Source organism: Paramormyrops kingsleyae, chromosome 8, assembly GCF_048594095.1.
Source record: "Paramormyrops kingsleyae isolate MSU_618 chromosome 8, PKINGS_0.4, whole genome shotgun sequence".
In the NCBI taxonomy this organism is placed as follows: domain Eukaryota; kingdom Metazoa; phylum Chordata; class Actinopteri; order Osteoglossiformes; family Mormyridae; genus Paramormyrops; species Paramormyrops kingsleyae.
In genome coordinates, this window is record NC_132804.1 from 10,026,726 (window position 1) to 10,045,076 (window position 18,351).

General features: G+C 41.0%; 3 protein-coding genes across 3 annotated transcripts in view; 2 read left to right on the forward strand and 1 right to left on the reverse strand.

The window, feature by feature from the left end:
• Positions 1 to 4,191: 4,191 nt before the first annotated feature.
• Positions 4,192 to 8,393, forward strand: mrto4 (MRT4 homolog, ribosome maturation factor). The gene is made up of 8 exons (XM_023824249.2): positions 4,192 to 4,312; positions 4,644 to 4,702; positions 4,789 to 4,892; positions 5,019 to 5,100; positions 5,448 to 5,515; positions 5,650 to 5,801; positions 5,881 to 5,957; positions 7,777 to 8,393. Exons 1-8 carry the CDS (start codon positions 4,285 to 4,287, stop codon positions 7,927 to 7,929), a joined length of 723 nt encoding a protein of 240 aa, XP_023680017.1. The 5' UTR covers positions 4,192 to 4,284; the 3' UTR covers positions 7,930 to 8,393.
• Positions 8,394 to 8,583: 190 nt separating this feature from the next.
• On the reverse strand, positions 8,584 to 11,662 carry akr7a3 (aldo-keto reductase family 7, member A3 (aflatoxin aldehyde reductase)). The gene is made up of 7 exons (XM_023837318.2): positions 11,322 to 11,662; positions 10,823 to 11,010; positions 9,968 to 10,072; positions 9,507 to 9,603; positions 9,248 to 9,347; positions 8,928 to 9,057; positions 8,584 to 8,831 (listed from the first exon to the last, which is right to left on the reverse strand). Exons 1-7 carry the CDS (start codon positions 11,599 to 11,601, stop codon positions 8,670 to 8,672), a joined length of 1,062 nt encoding a protein of 353 aa, XP_023693086.1. The 5' UTR covers positions 11,602 to 11,662; the 3' UTR covers positions 8,584 to 8,669.
• Positions 11,663 to 15,266: 3,604 nt separating this feature from the next.
• The window catches only part of megf6b (multiple EGF-like-domains 6b), a 57,161-nt gene continuing 54,076 nt past the window's right edge, over positions 15,267 to 18,351 (forward strand). Inside the window, exons 1-2 of the mRNA XM_023837431.2 lie at positions 15,267 to 15,701; positions 17,459 to 17,593. Coding sequence (XP_023693199.2) covers positions 15,613 to 15,701; positions 17,459 to 17,593 — 224 coding nt within the window. The 5' untranslated portion in view covers positions 15,267 to 15,612. The remainder of the gene's footprint in view (positions 15,702 to 17,458; positions 17,594 to 18,351) is intronic.

Here is an 18,351-nt window from a genome sequence, read left to right on the forward strand (position 1 = left end):
TATTTATAGCCATGTTTATAATACTTTATGAATGTATCATAATGCATTATGAAGGTTTGTATACTGCATTTATATGACTGCTTTACATGTTACCAAAATATTTTAGCAAAATATTTTTTAAACTATCTAAAAAACAACATAGTTTTGTACATTATTTATATGTATATTTATAGATTTATTGTATCGTATTATATTGTGGATGTTATTTATAAATCATATCTATTGTATTTGTTTTAAAATGTAGCACCTTATGGGGCCCAAGGGATACATTATTTCAATGTCTGTTTTTACACAGATGTATTGACAGCAAGGGACTCTTGAGTCTTGAGATTTATTGAGTGGTATGTTTAAAAGTACCCTGTCATCACAATCGATCTGTAGCTAAACTTTTAGCTTTTAAAGCTGCACCATGACCTCATAACATCCATTGCACATGATTCACTTTCATAACTTTATGACTCAAATATAATAACATATAAGCAATAGGGCACACAACACAGAAAACATTCGTTTTCTATGAATAGTTTTATCTATCTATCTTTCAACTGCTTATTATCTTATGAGAGAAGGTAGGAAAAGAGAGGGGTACACTTTAAATGGAATCCCAGTCCATCATATAACACACACACACACACACACAGGTCTGTAATTACTGTATATCTCATTTCTATGAGGAAAACTCTAATCCCAACATGACAACCTTAACCCCTACCCAGCCCTAACCATAACCATAAGTAACCGAAAAAAATACAAGACTTTTAGCATTTTTACTTTTTTTATTGCATCCACATATCTTTGTGAGCACCGGAAAAATGATCCCCACAAAGTAAAAAAAACAGGCTTTTATTACATTGTGCGAGATGTTTGGTCACCACAAAGTAATATAAACCTAATCCACACACACACACACACACACACACACCATGGGCAAAATAGAAATGTCAGTTAGCCTAATTGCAGGTCTTTGGATTGTGGGAGGAATCGGCAGTACACTTGTCCGTCGTGTGTCATTGACAAGAGGGTGTACAGCCTCTCGACTAGAGACATTTTCATTTACGCTAACAGTCAAAAGTTTTTTTTTACCACTTTTCCATTTATTTTATAAACTGCAGATTTTTTATTCTTGTTAAGCATCAGAAAGTTGAGTGAACAACTCTAAGTGAAAATATATCTCAAATAAAATAGGTTTCCTCTACAGCATGGAAAGAGTATGTAACACTGCATGTCTGACATACTATGAACTGGTTGTGTGGTGATGGCGTAGTAAAATTCTAGGCTGTCCTTTAACTTTAAAAGCACTAGTTAACTGTTTCATCCCATGAAACAGAGCAGTGTTTAATGTCCCTGTAACATACAAATATAGCGAATCTCAGTGTGTGTGAAAACTTTTGACTGCTAGTGTATTGTGGAAAGTAATTGATAGTAACCATTTAGGCTAGTAAACTAAGTAAGGAAAATGACCAAGCAGTTAATAGTGCCTGTTTACTGTGTGTATCCGTTAGTTTAAAGACATTGTAAATTGGGTATTTCACTGGTTGCATCATCCTATGAAGATTCACTTGCTGTGCGTACCGTGACCAAATTAAGCGGACAAGATTTCTGTACGAGTGTGGTCACATAGGGCTGATTGAAGAGAGAACGTGTCCTCAGTGGAAGACCAGCTAGGGGTGTGAGCAGTTAAGAGAACTTTGCTCTGCTGCTAAACTCTCTCCCCAGATAGTCTTCCATGGTGCGACCAATACCCTGTCCCTATGGTAACGGTTTTGGTATGAAACTTTTTAAAACCCAAACATTAGCAACAAGATACACTCTCCATGGTAACAGTTATGGTATGAAAATTCTTAAGCCAAACATTTCCTGGCAACCGGATGCTATGGGTTTCACCCCCCACCCACTACCATACACACTACAATCACCTGACAGGCACAGAGACTGAAATTCACAGATATAGTTCTTGATACTGTGGATTTAAAAAGTGCACACACCCCTGTTGAAATGCCAAGTTTTTGTGATGAAAAAAAATGAGACCACAGTGAAATTTTTTCAAAACTTTTCTGTCCCTTAATGTGACCTATAACCAGTACAATTCAGCTGAAAAACAGACAAATCTGTTGGGGGGGATGTGAAAAATAAAAAATGTACATGCTGGTTGCATAAGTGTGCACACCCATAAGCTGATACTTTGTTGATGCGCCTTTTGATTGCCTGCCATCAATTAAAGTGACTCTGATTAACCACAAATAAAGTGCAGTTGTCCTTGTAGGATTTTCCTGGCATTTAATTTGCATCCTACAGCAAAAGCCATGGTTTGCAGAGAGCTTACAAATCATCAAAGGGATCTCATTGTTGAAAGGTATCAGTCAGGAGGAGGGTACAAAAAAACTCCACAGTATTAGATGTACCATGGAACACAGTGAAGACAGTCATCAAGAAGAGGGGAGAATATGGGACAGCAGTAACGTCACTGAGAACTTGATGTCTCTCCAAAATTTATGAGAAGAATTATGGGAATTATGAACAGTTCCATATGCCAATCATTTTTGGCCCAAAATCTTCATGTGTCGGCTAGAAAACTGAAGACGAAGAGGAATTTCATGTTTCAGCATGACAATGACCCCAAGCATACATCCAAATCAACTGAAGAATGGCTTCACTAGAAGAAAATTTAAGTTTTGGAATAATCCAGCTAGAGCCCAGACATAAATCCAATTGAAAATCTGTGGGGTGACCTGAAGAGGGCAGTGCACAAGAGATGCCCTCACAATCTGACAGATTTGGGGAGCTTTTTCATGGAAGAATGGGCAAATATCGCCAAGTCAAGATGTGTCATGCTGATAGTCATACCCAAAATGACTGAATGCTGTAATTTAACCAAAAGGTGCTTAAACAAAGTATTCGTTTAAGGGTGTGCACACTTAAGTATCCAGCTTATTGTAAATTTTTTATATTTTTCCTCCTGACGGATTTGTTTTTCAACTGAATTGTACAAGTTAAAGGTCACATTAAAGGTTGGAAAAGTTTTATCTCTTTATATTTATTTAAAATTATTTATCGTGGTTTAATTTTTTTTACATCAAAAAAATCTGCCATTTTAAAAGTGGTGCTTACACTTTTTATATCCACTGTAAAAACATTCATCTATTAATTTCAATGAAAATCCTAATAGATTTTTTTCCCCCTCCAGGCAATATTGCAGTTTATGACAACCCCTAAAATCTCCTAAGCTTTGGGTAACCTGCACTGACACCTGCAGCTCCTATACGTGAATACTGTCCAGAATATGTACTGTAGAAGGGACAGTAATTATGAAAATAACACTTACGGTTACTACATCATATCCAAGATGGATATCTTGTTGCACCCTTGAACGAGATGGTCATATTTTCACAAATACACAGATCTCAAGCTAACCTAAAGAGAATACACCCCTATATTGATGGACGTGTTGGTACAACAACAACAACAACAAATTTATTTTTGTATAGCGCATTATCACAACATTACATCGTCTCAAAGCGTTTTACAGCATCCCCACCCAAAGCCCCCAGTGAGTAAGCCATAGGCGACATTGGCAAGGAAAAACTCCCTAGAAGGAAGAAACCTTGGGAGGGACCAGACTCAAAGGGGGAGCCCATCCTCCAGGGGCCGGCAGGGAGAGTCAAAATACAATACAATACAATACAATAATTCTCCACAGCAATGCGGAATTTCCAGAAGATAAATTACCAGACAATTTTAGGTAACCAGTAAGTCATCATTAATCTTGACCGATACAAAGTTTTCTGTATTTCTTAACACAGATCACATGTGTGATGCAGCTCCCGGTAGAACACATTTAGCATGTATAAACCAAAACAAACCTGGTTAGTCGCCCAAAAAACGATCTGAAATGTTCTATTGGAAGTTATAGATATATAATGTGGAAATGCTCAAGATAATTAAAAAATATCTAACACCAATAACATAAAACTAAAAGAATGATGTGACAAATTAAACTTCCAAAAAGCGTACTCAATTTCCCACGATGCACCGGGAGAGTAATCCAGTCATAAAATATGTCATCTAGAAAAAATGCCTGATCCAAATTATGCCAATGCGCGTTTGTATATTGATAGTACAAATAATAATAATAATAATTATTATTATTTATACATTGTAAAAGTTAATTATTTTCTTAGGTTAATTTACCTTTGTCATGTTTTTTCAGAACCTTCTCTGGGCGGCATTTTCTGGTCGACTGAACATGTGGGGGCCTCTGTGTAGGGTAATTTCAACGTGAGAGCCATGCCGAAATCGAAGAGGGACAAGAAAAGTAGGTTTTTCCTTGATTTTTGTGGCTTATTAATGTTATATATCACCATATGTGTTCGGAAAACACGTGAATTCAGTCCCATTGTGGACTGCAATCTATCTGTTTCTCCATTCCAAAGAATATTACTGCACGTAAGAAACTCACGTGCGATCGACCGGGTTTGTCTTGCTGTTTTTGTAAGTGAAGGTAACAGAATACATCCAGCATTATCTGTAGCTTTGTATACATTAAAACTGTTTAACTAACAGTTGTCGTCCTCGATGTTGTTAGACAAGCGATTACTTGATGCAATCTGGTTAGTGTTTCCTAACTCCTGCCTATCTACTTACAGTCTCTTTAACGAAAACAACTAAGAAGGGATTGGAAACCAAGCAGAACTTAATAGAGGAGGTAGGTTTTCCTTTCTTTGTGGTATCAGCTGCGTTTGATATGTGAGTTTTAATAATGATAAAATTTCCCCCGTCCTCTTTTCCCAGTTTCGAAAATGTGTGGACACGTACAGAAATTTATTCGTTTTCTCTATTGCCAATATGAGGAACAACAAATTAAAAGACATTCGAACAGCATGGAAACACAGCAGGTAAGACAGTAGGAAATTATATTTTAAAAGACGACTGTCACCATTCTGCAACGATTTATCTGCGTGCTCCTCTGTCGGATTTTTTTCCCCATTTGCTGTCCGTTTGTGTCTCGTCCCCCCACCTAGATTTTTCTTTGGAAAAAATAAAGTCATGATGGTTGCGCTGGGGAAAGGACCAACAGATGAATACAAGGATAATTTGCACAAGGTAAAAGTGTTCCTGCTGTTTGCGTTCAGTCATTATCTAATCTTTGTTGGCCAGCCTTAAATAATAAGGTCTGGCATGATTTCTTTCATTTAGCGTTTTTTTTTTTTATTTGATCTGAAATTTTTTTATTCCTGTAGCTTGGATAACAGAACCCCCAAGGTGTATGTGTGGTCTGTATGGTTATGGAATTTAGTCATGATCTGTTCAGCTTAACTGTTCTGATGTCTCTTCACTATGCTTTCAGGGCTAATTTATCACTATTTTTGCTTCAGTCTTTGATACGGTTGTGTATTGTGCTGGAATTATTTTACATGGGTAGGATTGTGTGACCTGTATTTGTTTTACAGGTCAACAAGTTCCTGAAGGGAGAAGTAGGGGTGTTGTTTACAAATAAGACCAAGGAAGAGGTTCAGGAGTGAGTTCAGTCAATGGCACTTACTTTGGATTCAAAGTCAGGTTTTAATTGTAATATTTTGTTTTTGGTGTCTTCAGTGCACCACATTGCATATTCTCAGAAGACTGCTTTTCCCTTCCTCCCTAATTTCTTAGGTATTTTACTCATTTCAAGGAATTGGATTTTGCACGGGCAGGGAACAAGGCGACCATGTCAGTGACTCTGGATGAAGGACCCTTAGAGCAGTTTCCTCACTCCATGGAACCGCAGCTGAGGCAGCTGGGATTGCCCACTGCACTGAAAAAAGGTGAGAACAGACCAACCGAGTGAGTGGCCTGCTAGAAGTGGACTGAGCATTGTTATTTACCTGTCTCCTCTGCTGACAGGAGTGGTCACACTGCTGAAAGACTACGATGTTTGTAAAGATGGGGACATCCTGAGCCCAGAGCAGGCCCGCATTCTTGTAAGTAAATGTATCTTTATTTTATACACACACAGGCATGTGTGGGGGATGGCTTTTTGAGATGCAGGATTTAGTAGTACTCTGTGTATGTTAGTTACTGCTGAGAGTAGGAAGGCACTGAGTACATTTCTCTTGGCCAATCTCATTTGGCATTTTTAAATTTTTTTTGAAGCCTGATCTGCTGTTGCCAATTTTCTTAGTTTAATAATAATTAGCAGGCTAAGCATTGTAACCCTTCTTTAATGATCATAGCTTTCTGCAAGCAAAATATTTAAAAATAACCTTTACAAAAAAAAAAAATAAAAAAAAAATGCTCCGCTGGTGTCCAAGTAAATTGGTTGGTCAGTATCTTTTTGAGTTAGTTCCTCCACGGACATCTTTGTTCACGTCTTACACACTGCTAATTTAATGTCTTTGTCCCAGAGTAAAGGAAACTGGAAACAAGACATGGTTCCCATAAGTGTTTTACCTACCTATCACACAACATTAGTGGGGGGAGGGAAAGAGAGGGGAGGGGTGGGGTGGGGGACAAGACTGGGGATGGAAACTGAGTTGGGTGGATGATAAGAACAAAATGTCATATCATTAAAGATTTAACACCTAACCAGCAAGTCTCACCTTACCAGAAACACTTCATGTAGTATTATGATAATAAGCTTCAGTAGTAAGGAATGTAAAACACTGCAAATATCAAAGAAACTGGCTCGTTATAAGAGAGTACTTTTTTTTTTTTTAAACTATTGAAGTTTCAGAAGTTTTATGTATAAATGAATTTATCACTTCAGTCTAACTCCACACTTAAGAACTCGCCTTATAACAAATACAAATAATGGATAAATGAACGATTTGAATAGTATTTAAAGATTTAGAATTTTAGCATCATTAAAAAGTGTTTGCTTCTGTTTGGTTACTTCAGGACATGTGAATGACGCTGTACAGAGCCAGACATTCTGTGTTTGCTCAGGGGTGCTGACATTTCAGGTGGTTAAAAGGATTGGTTGTGTTGCCACCTATTGTATAAACAGTATCTTTGCAAAGTTTGCAAATTGTAGTACATTAGTCAAGGTTCGATTTATGCAAATGCAAACACTTTCCACACAAAGTAGAACAGTCTTTGGAACCAATTCTTCCCCCATCAGCCGTGCCACACACACTATAGCATGGCACAGCAGACCCACCTACAGACTGTTTTGTGTGAGATAAGCAGACACTCCTGAGATGTTATGCAGGCTTAAATTGCCTTGTTTCACATCGGTCTTTTTGTTTTTGCTCTGTTGAAGCCACCAAACAGGCAGGCATTGCGTGATCGGGCCTTGTCAGTTCGTTCTGGTATAATGAGTGTTAAGTACTGCACTTCTAACTGGGCATTCACTGGAAGCTCAGCGGAGCCAGTTATGCCTAGACATGTATGTTTGTAACATACTATTTGCCTTACTTGTACGTCACTTTGAAGAAATGAACGGCTCATAAAATAGGCCATATTTAGACAAGTCGGCCATTTTTGGTCACTAGATGATCGATTGGTGCATCCTTATTTAAAGGTATGAAGATAGTGTCCTGGTTATAAAATCTGTATCAGAGTTGTCTGCTAATACTGGACATCAGTATATACTGAGAGCATTTTGCATACATTTGTCTTTGGCTCAATCAGAAGGTTGCAGCTTCAGATCCTAGGTGGGATGTTTGTACAGTTTGAGGGGATGCTGAACATGCAATGCAAAAGTGCAATACTTGTGGTACAGATGTGCTGGTATGTTAGGTCCTGATTGTTTTTTTTTTCCTTCCTGCAAAATGGCCTTGTCCTCTGTCCCACACCCAGAAACTTTTTGGCATCGAGATGGCTGAATTCAGGGTATCGATAAAGTGCATGTGGAACTCAGAAACAGGGGAGCTGGAGCAGACGGAGGAGGGCGAAGAGGAGGAGGTGACAATGGAGGCTTCAGAAGAAGAAGACAGAGAAAACGATGAATAAACAGAGGACTTCTAAGAGCCACTTTTCTTAAAGACTGATCTCATCTGTACATTACCTACAGAACCCCCCCCCCCAAAAAAAAAAACAAACTTTTCCACTCACAAGTTAGACTTTGGGTTAAGCTGAGTCTGCTTCATATTCTGTTAATAATGTCACTCAAAGCTAAAACTAGGTCTCATCTAGGTGCCTCAGGTCACCCAGTACTTCCTGCAAACTCTCCCATAAGTATAGCCAGTGAGCTCTGCAGCAGACACTGCGAGCAGTGCCTTGCTCTCCAGTGATGCTTATCAGCCTAGAGGAGGTTTCTTGAAGGTCAGATACATCCTTTCCAGGTGTTTTCCCCAAGCTATTATGCAATCTAAGGCAATATCAGGGATGCAGCTTGACCAATCATACAATTGTTCATTAAATATTAAAGATTATCAGAAACCGTGTTTGGGGTAAATAAATAACTGCAGACTTAACGCAGTGTCTAAGGTTTTTAAATTAAGGCAATTGTGTTAAACATATTAGTCAGCTACAGTCATAACGTGTCTCTCTGTCCAGTCATAACACTTTACATTGCTATAATCTGACCAACTTTGATGATGTTTATGATTCATGTTATGAGAAAGCAGCTTGTCATTGATAAGACGACTGAAATGAACAAAACAGTTTATCTGAAATTTTACTTTCTCAGAAACTTTCTTTGGTCTAGTTCAGGCCGAAGAGTGAGGTCAGGGCTTCGCGGGATTGGGGCTCTAGCGGAAGTAGTTGGGACAGTCGTGAGCCACCAGGTGCCAAGCCTGCTGGAAGGCCTCCACCACCCCTGCTTCCAGGGGACCTTCTTCTGCAGCAGACAGGTTCTCCTGCAGCTGCTCCATGCTAGACATGCCGATGATGACGCCATCACCGGCCTCTCCCTGAAAGAGTGTCGCGGGTTTAAAGATATGGAAGAGTAGAAGCAACCACCCAGGAAAAACATCTAACGTTACCGTAATGGTGCAAATCGGTGGTACCTGAAGCTTGGAATGATGATACATCCATCTCATGGCAGCAGATGTCATGGTGGGCTTCTCAGACCCATACACGTCCTGCAGGGCCTTCTGGACAATTCCTATGGCTCGGAAGTGACTCTCTTTCCAGTACCTGAAGATGTGGGGCAGGTGAAGGCAGTACTGCTGTGCCAAACAGTCACATTCCTTGCACGTTTATCTTCCTGACAAATAATTAGCTGACTATGCCTCTGATGTTCAGAAAACCAGTCCACCTGGTTTCTTTTGTGGGTACAATATGTCCTCCTTGCAACCAGGTGCTAGTGCCACCTCAGCTTGCTCACCTGTCCCTGTAAGCTTTCGCCCAGCTGTTCCCAAAGAAGCGGCCTTCAGGCTGGACCTCATTCTTCTCCTCATGATTGTACTTCCCAGTCAGGAGTCCCCCTGTAGCAGAAGAGAGCCAAGTTCAGCTGAAGGCAGATGAGGTGAACTTACATGAAGTGCTACCTGACCATCTCCCTCCTCAAAGCTATACAACATCCCCGTGGAACAAAATCTGACTTCAGTAGAGAGGGTTAGTCAAAGTCAGAAAGTGATGGGTACCTGCAAGGGGGTTGTAGGCATAGAAGCGAATTCCATAATGTCTCAGGCAGGGAAAGAGTTCGGTCTCTACTTGACGAGTAGTGGCGTTGTACATGCCCTGGCAGGGTTGGAGAAATGAGAGATGCACAAACACGTCTCAGAGGTGTTTGTCTGTTAATTAGCAAAGTATTATTTAGATAAGACTCCAGGCTGATGTAATGCATGCACACAAACCCACAAAAAGACACTAATGGTGATTTAGAGTTATTTTTGTGGCTGTCGGAGGGAGATGATGCTGGAATACCAAGAGGAAACCCATAAAAACATTATGACAGTGTCCAATCAGATGCAAGAGGATCTAAAGCCTAACTGCAATGGCGCTACCATTAGGGCCCTCAAAAATTGCAGCGTTAAACCTGTAATCCCTGCACTTACGCAGATTACAAAAGGGCTTATTCATGATATTCAGTACAACGCCTCACCTGATACACCGTAGGAAGGACCCAGCTGTTGTTTTTGCAGATGCAGTAGATTTCGGCCACCTCCCATGATGCGTAGTTAGAAAGGCCCAGCTCCTTGTACCTGCCCTGAAAGGTGGAGAGCGTGATTCAGAGACCTGAAGTACAAACTGCAAGGTATAAACCCATGGGCTGTATTCAAAATCTATCACTCTTTTGTTATTCCCATATATACAGAACCCTATATAATTCATAATATCAAAAATAAAGTGGAAAAAGACAATGGATTCAGACACTACATGACAAGATGCTCGATGCTGGAATCCTAGTAACCTTTGACAGCTGACAGTATCAAATTCAGGAAAGTGAATATGGATGTGCAACCCTGTAATTTAAAATAAGTTTTAAAGTATTATTGAATGTTAATTATTTTTTTTTACCAAATTATTAAAACTGATATGTCCATTTAACTCTTTGCAGAGATTACGAATATATAAGCATACTAAGTTTTTAAAATGATAAACATGTTCTTAAATCACACTCCATTTTGATACACATACTGTAGATGTTTATATAGTGGGTCAGATCTGCTGAAAACCACAGCAAAATTGCAGAATATAGTCACAGGGGCTTTTGGAGCTGGATTTCAATTAAAGCAATTCAAAGCAGATAAAGTTCATTGGCAGAGCCTTCCTGGTCGAAAGCTTAAACCATAGCAGATACCGCTGCCATAAAATGATGAACTGCTCAATACATACTACATACACAGAACAATACACTCTAACAATGCTGCATAAAGTACAGAGGATTTTGATGATGGTCATCATTAACACCACGACGGTGGGTAATGTGGGACAGAGGCTCGATCTGGGGCGGGACCTCCTTGTGCAGCTGGTTGCAAGCGCGCAGCGTGTCCTCCACTGGGTTCTCGTGGTCGGGGGCGTGCAGGTAGAACACATCCACGCACTGGGTGCGCAGCCTCTGCAGGGAGGTGTCCAACTGAGAGCGCACGCTCTCCGCTTTCAGGGTTTTCCCCTCCCACGGGTTGGCTTTGGTGGCGATTCTCACTGGAATAGCACGGCATGTTGGTAAAGACGTCACTTCCGGTGAGCGGTTAAGTCACCTGACAATCCTCCAGCCTTGGCCGGCACACATACTATGGACCACAGCTGGGGACTTTCTGGTTATTGAAAAGACCAGGGGCTAAGTCAAGTTTACCGGGGGCTTGACTCTCTTTTTTTTTTGGAGGATAATTGTCATCGGGGCTATATCCCGACCTAACGACGCCGAGGAACCACAGAACTGACTGAACTGTATACACCAAACATGCGCGCTTTTAATATAAATGTCCATAATGCGCTTTGCCGACGTTATTTACCTGTTTTGGGGAGTCCAATTTCCCCGATAATAGCCTCTGACTTCCCACCTGTATACATTAAAGCCGTGTCCAAATCGGCGTGACCGCGCTCCAGGTACGCTCGCACCATCCTGGCGCTAGTGTCCGCATCAGCCCGCCCGCCGAAGGCCATCGTTCCCAGTAAAGTCACCGGCCGCCCGGTGTGTGTGGACTGGGAGGAAGACATGTTGCGTCGCAGTACCCTTATAAAACTAGAATTAAGCTCAACGAAGCCTCTCTGGGCTGTGCGCAACATAATCATAAAAAATCGTAACAACAGGGCAAAGAGCACGTGTTATGCGGAAAGGGACGGTGTCAAAATTGCTTGTTTAAAATGAACGTGAAAGCAATATGGCATTGGTCAAAATTTTGTGGAGGGCGTTATTAGTTGGTGCAAAGTCCCTTTCTGCTTGCGCAATACTTAATCGGTGACCCAATCGGTAGCTTTGACTTTACAAGAGCTTTCTATTAGCAGAGCACAACTTTCAAATCTGTCCTTGAAAGGAATTATTGATAGGCACGTCTCCAGGGAGTATATAATGTGTAATATGTTTTTCTCACGAACTATTTGTATTTAGATTATGCTGTCGCTTCAGGGTTGTGAGATATTGCCCTGCTTATGTTCTGCTTGTTGGTCTACGAGTCCCCACACTACATGCTTGCACAGTTAGGCTCCGGATCACCATAAACAAAGAGTTATACACAACACAAAATAACATTTAAAAACATATACAAAATTATTTAAATTTTAATCGCCTTCAGTGGAATGCATTTTAAACTGCACACCAGAACTTTGCGATATACCCCTATTTTATATCATACGCATTTTGTAAAACAACCACACGATGGCAGTGGAACACAATATATTAACATTTATACCATCTGCGTTTTTCTGTCGGGAGATCGCACGGCTTTTTATGTATCATTTTTCATTCGAACCTCTTTATGTGTCTTTAGCAGACTATATATTTATTGCGTGGCTCCACTGACAACCAATAAAATGAAACTCGCATTTTTAGTCTGCAACAAACTAGGTGCTATTAAAAATCTCAAATAAAGGCGAACTACTGTGTACAACAAACTGGAAACTTCATTAATGTCTTGTGTTGCTCATCTGCACGATGTTCCACTGCGGTCTTGATGATACCAGAATTGGCCACAATTTCTGGTCTGTCATCTTTGCTCGTCTTTTCCTGTAGGATGCAGAGGAGTGTATGTCATTCTGATCGATTGCCTGTGAAGACTTAAAAACCCATTTGATAATGGCCCTCTTATTTTAGAGACCATGATCTGTCCAAGCTTTGGTATCTGTATTTGACACGGTGTCAACCAGCCATATTTTTTTGCTGCATTTGACTGTTTCTGTCTTGTTCCTAAACAGATACTGTCAGCTTTGAATCTCCTGCCTATATTCTGGGCATAAAAAACAGTGTGTAACAGTCTTTGTAAGCCAGTTTGTCAGTTTGATGGCAGTGATGTTGGGTCCCATTTCTTCTGTAAAGAGGCTTTTGGTACCAGACCTTACGAAATCTGATCCATAGCCAATAGGTGGCTGTGCTGGTGGTGCACCAGCCAATAGGAAACCATACTGATGGTGCGCCAGCCAATAGGAAACTCCGCTGATGGTGCGCCAGCCAATAGGTGATCATGCTAGTGGCTTGTTGACCCAGGTGCTCCTTATGTCATTGTGTATGCTGGGCAGCCTTATTGAACCGGGACAATCTGGTTCTGAGGTCACTGGGCGATAGACCAGGGCACACCATCAGGAGGGAGCCATAGCCCAGCCGCCCAGCATCAGCAAGGCTGCATGCAAAGCAATGCAGCCTTGCTTTGTTCCACGTTGAACCCGGTCTGTCTCCTACTGAACCTAAGCTGTCCCCTAGTTCCATGTTTTAGTTCCCCAGTTTTCAGTGTAATTATGATGTGAACCATTAGTTGGTATTTTTATCCAAAGCAACTTTAATTTTATCTGTTTAAACAGCTGCATATTTTCATTAAAGCATTAAAGTGAAGTATTTATGAAATAGGTTCACCAGAAGGGATTCTCCTGGGATTATGGCCGGCCATATTGTGGTCACACAGCTATTTAACTTTAATCATCTCACTGCAGTACCTCCTTCCACACAGGGATGCATGTAATACTGTAGCGGTTCTCCTCTCTCCATTGAGTAACTCATTTTTACACTCTGTCATCTCTCCGGGAGGAAGGCCCGTATTTCAGACGCCGTCCGCGGTGCGTAGCGCGTGAATGAGCGCCCTGTTAGCGTCAGATAACGAACTCCAGCTGCCTCCAGCCACTGAGTGAAGCCAGGAAGCTCTTATTTACCCCCCCACAATACACGAGGGGACGACCGGTATCAAGACACCGGCACTCCTGGCCGGACCCGAGGATGCTGTCGCCCCCAGGCTGGGCGGCAGGTTTTCAGCAACCCCTAAATCAAACCCCTGCCTTAAGAAAACTCCTTTTACTGCTCTGCCTTCTTCTTCCAGAGCCTCGTTTAATCTTTTATGGGGGTCGACGGGAGCGATTGACGCCACAGGCGTCAGATTGAGAGGCTGTCTGGAGAACACTGCATTAACAATGAATGTCAGCCTGGTCTGTAAAGAGAAAGTGGACAGCACCTGCATTCACATCCTCGGAACCCAGAGAGACGTGTACATACACCATCTTTGTCTGCTCTCCTCTTTAAACTAAACAAAGTGCTTTGAGGATTGACAGTTCAAAGTCAGGTTTTTTAAGCGTTTCACACTCTCGTTAAGAATGACTTGGTAGGTGATTCGGTCTGAAGGTGAATTATGCCTTATAAACAGCTTCAGTGGACCAAGATGCATATGAAAGACTTTCATTTTAAGGTTTTTAGGGGGTTGTGCTGTACTGATTCACCTGGAGCAGATTTTAATTGTTAATTCACTTTGAAATATTTCAAAAGATGAATTCTGATACTTGTTTTTGATCCTCACCCATGTTTATTTAGTTAAAGTATTTATCCAAAGTGACTTATAATTTTACAGGAATGTGAGGAGATTTTTTTTCCATGGTCATTTATATTTTGCTTTTTGCTAAATGGAGCTGAGTACCTTCTTCATTGACTTTAAACAAGAGTCTTCAGGGTGTCACTCTCTGTGACTCCCACACTACCAGATTCTCCTAAAACTAATATCTTAATATCAGCAAACAATTCCTGCACTGCCATTAAAAACTGCACAGCCCCGGTACAGTTTTGTTCCCCCAAGGTACAAACAACATTAATGTACAGGTTAACATAGTTAATAATGTTTCAGTAGGCCTACTTGTCCGGAGATGACAGTGTTTCGATGGTGGTATTTAGTAATAATTCTACGCCTGGGGGTCCTGAATCCGAATCGAGTCTGCAAGTGTTATGTTTTCCTCATGTTCTTGCGAGTTTACTCTTTAGAACCTGCTTCGACCTACAGATTAATGACTTGCTGCTCGGGTCAGCCGATAACATCAAATTGCACTTAAAATGTCGTGGTGTTTGGGAACCCTATCTTTGGACTGGCGTGCCGAGCCTGAGCTGGACGGCTCTATGTCTGCTTTTCGGTAAACTTCAGATAGTATTTTAAATGAGCAAACCTTCGGTCGAATTAATGCAACAAATGAAAAAAAGTCAAACTGTAAGAATTTTTGCAGATCTAATTAAGGCACCGTCACTTCCACTGTCACCGTGCGTATTATAATAAACGCGCTTTCCCCCGAATTAACAACGTACATAATTTAAACTATATTTCTTTAGCGGTTGCTTTTGTCCGAAGCGTTTAATTTTCACGAAAGTTATTTTTTGTCTTGATTCCTTTTCACTTCGAGGGATGAGCCCACGCTGCTACGGGATCTTAGGCGGGTGGGAGGAGACGTAGAACCCCACTTGGTGAAATTATACTTTAGACCTGACATGGGTGTGACCAACCTGATCCACTGCTTCGTCCCATCCAGGGTCCCATTAAGGAATTGGCGCAGGATTTGGGGCGCTCGCTCAAATAGGTCCTCCGCGCCTAGACCCTAAAGGTTAATTATGTTTCTTAGGGCGATCAAGAGGAATCATCAGGATTGAAACTTATAGACTTGTAGATTTACTGTGATAGATGCGGTTTTTCTGCAGAAGATGAAAGTGTGTTCAGATGTAATTGTAAAAAAACTGAAGCGCTAAATTTAGGTATAAAAACGAAATATTTTCGGGGTATTTTACCTTTAAATTATTGATCTCGGTCTTGGCAAGTAAGTCTTGAATATCTCTAAACCCAACTACTTCAGGAAATGCTTATTGAACTAGCTGCTGTGTTTATCTTGGTAATACGTGGGATCCGTGCATCCGTCATCACTGGAAGCGATCTGCAGCCCTACATGTAAGTAATCATTTTTCAGCTAAATCGTTAGGCTACTATTTAAAGTGCTTTAACTCAACCTACTAATAGAGGGTATGTTTTACGCCTCTGGTGTATCAACTTTGACAGTGACGTATACATGCGATATTTACATGTCATCGAGTCTATAGACCGCTGACTGATTAAAATGAATGAATCCTAATTAATATAACTGTCTAATGATTAGATTAATTACATTTATATTTCGCGATTAAAAGGGTGCTTTCCGTGCGTCCTATCTTAGAAAACAGACAAAACTGGATTTCTGGTGAAAACTTTATTACTGTAAATGTACGACTCGATATCGTTATGATTAAATGCTTCTTGTACAGAGTAATATGCCTGTTAGGCTAAGTGGGCGCTGTATAATACGTTAGATTTTATTAAGTTTCAAATCGCTGTATACTCTGCAAAAACCACGTGTTTGCGCGCAGAAAATAACTCAATATAGACTACACATAATATGATTTTAGAGACATTTTAAACGTATACCTCCGCATATTGAACATGCATTCGGTTATTAGGTTATTATTATAGGCTTATAAATTACTGTAGGCCTAATTATCCCTAACAGCCACGTCCTACATCAGGTTTTGCGTCATGCACGAGCATTAAAATATGTCTGACTGAGTGCATTCCCGAGCAGCAATAACGGATTCCGTGTTTAGTTTTGTGTAGAACTTCTATGCATCGGCGTAAATTAAGGGGCGATACAACCCCTCGGACCCCCTTAAATGCGTGGAGACCTCAACCTTCCCAATGCTCAGCCCAAATATATGCCATTGCTTAAACCTTTTTGTTTAATCTGTCTTGAAATGCTGTTGAAGATTTGCTTTAGTAAAATGTAGTAGATATAAAAACTGCACTAAAAAACTGTAAAAGTAGCGCCTTGGATCTGTTTCACATGAGTACTATACCACTCTGATGCTGAGAGATAAAAAGCACCTGAGAGAAATGTGACATTGATATAAATTGTTTTCACATGGATAATTTATAGTAATCAAGGGCGTAGGTTTGGGTATGGAGAGAAGGGACGTTTTTAGGGAGCGGGGATTTTCAGGGCTGATTTGGTCCCTATCAATATCGAAACCAAACTTACACATTGGTAGAAACACACCAAACCTACACCTTGGCAGTTAGAAACCAAACCTACACCTTGGTAGTAACACACCAAACCTACACCTTGGTAGTAAGAAACCAAACCTACACCTTGGCAGTAAGAAACCAAACCTACACCTTGGCAGTTAGAAACCAAACCTACACCTTGGTAGTAACACACCAAACCTACACCTTGGTAGTAACACACCAAACCTACACCTTGGCATTAAGAAACCAAACCTACACCTTGGCAGTAAGAAACCAAACCTACACCTTTGTAGTAAGAAACCAAACCTATACTTTACAGTAAGAAATCAAAGTTACACCTTGGTAGTAACACACCAAACCTACACCTTGGTATAGTAACAAACCAATTACTGAATAAACTTTATTTATGAATAAAGTGAGATGTCTTAATTTTTGAGGTGCACCTTCCCAAATAAAAACTCATTCTTGTGAAATAAAATCAAGCATTCACTGCCACTGCAGTTTGTACAGTAGGTGCCAGCACGTTGTTAAAACCTTGGACTGGAGTTGGGTTGAGCCCTAGGAAGATCATTTGATCACCAGGGTTGGACTCCATCAGTAGATTTGAATTGAATCTTTTTGAGTGTTTGTGTTCTCCTTTCTGCCCCCTGCAGGCCCAATGTGTGCCCAACACGTGAAGCGATGCTGGTAGCACGGAATCAGCCGTGTGTCCAGGCCTTCACGCGTGTTGTAAAAGTGTGGAAGCAGAACTGCCCAGGCCAAACGTGGTGCATGGGTTATGACCGACGGTGAGACCTGTCATCTGTCCCCTCAGTCACCTACACCTACATTTACCCACTGTTACCTCCTCTACCTACTAATACATTTACCTACTTCTGTTGCTGGGCATTTCCGGTGCAGAAACTACAAATCCAGAAAGGTTCTGTTCCTACCAACCAGTCGAGCATAAATAGTCACAGTCATAGAGTACTCATCTGGTTGGTTGAAACAAAATCTTGGTCAGGATTTGTAGTTTCTGCACCTGAATTCCCAACACTGCCTGCTTCTTCATTTTTTCCATACTTATGAAATATAATTTTTAATCCAAGGCTAGAATGGACAAATAATGAACAAATGTAAGATCAGTATTTAACTTGTGTTATTCATGACTAGTGTATCTGGTGTCTCTTTTGACAGAGAATTGTGTTAATGGGCACACGTGAAAACTCCTGTCCACGTTTGATCCTCTTTCACCAACTAACTAGCTATCATATTAAGTATCTCCCTAAATGCTCTCTCTTTTACTTGACCCATCTTACTCATTCGCCAAATGAACACCTCCCAAAGTAGGGCCAGTGGATCAGCTGTTGACAGTCAGAGTGATCTTGGGATCACCTGGCCTCGCCGAGCTGAGGCTGTTGAAGCTCTCGGACGACAGCAGGGCAGGAGAGAGGGTGTGATTAACCTGGAGTCAAGGGTGGGGATTTGGGATCAGCACGTGTCAACCTACAGGTCATGGGGCCAGCCAATGGGCTCTGCACCCGTATAGATAACGCACCTCGTCCCG

Excerpts from the sequence above, each read along its gene's own strand:
- mrto4 (XM_023824249.2), top strand. The coding sequence starts at position 4,285 with ATGCCGAAATCGAAGAGGGACAAGAAAA. Across the intron at positions 5,802-5,880 it reads GCCCACTGCACTGAAAAAAG|GAGTGGTCACACTGCTGAAA; the intron begins GTGAGAACAGAC and ends CTCTGCTGACAG. Across the intron at positions 5,958-7,776 it reads CAGAGCAGGCCCGCATTCTT|AAACTTTTTGGCATCGAGAT; the intron begins GTAAGTAAATGT and ends TCCCACACCCAG.
- akr7a3 (XM_023837318.2), bottom strand. The coding sequence starts at position 11,601 with ATGATTATGTTGCGCACAGCCCAGAGAGGCTTCGTTGAGCTTAATTCT. Across the intron at positions 11,011-11,321 it reads AATTGGACTCCCCAAAACAG|TGAGAATCGCCACCAAAGCC; the intron begins GTAAATAACGTC and ends GTGCTATTCCAG. Across the intron at positions 8,832-8,927 it reads ATCATCATTCCAAGCTTCAG|GGAGAGGCCGGTGATGGCGT; the intron begins GTACCACCGATT and ends ACACTCTTTCAG.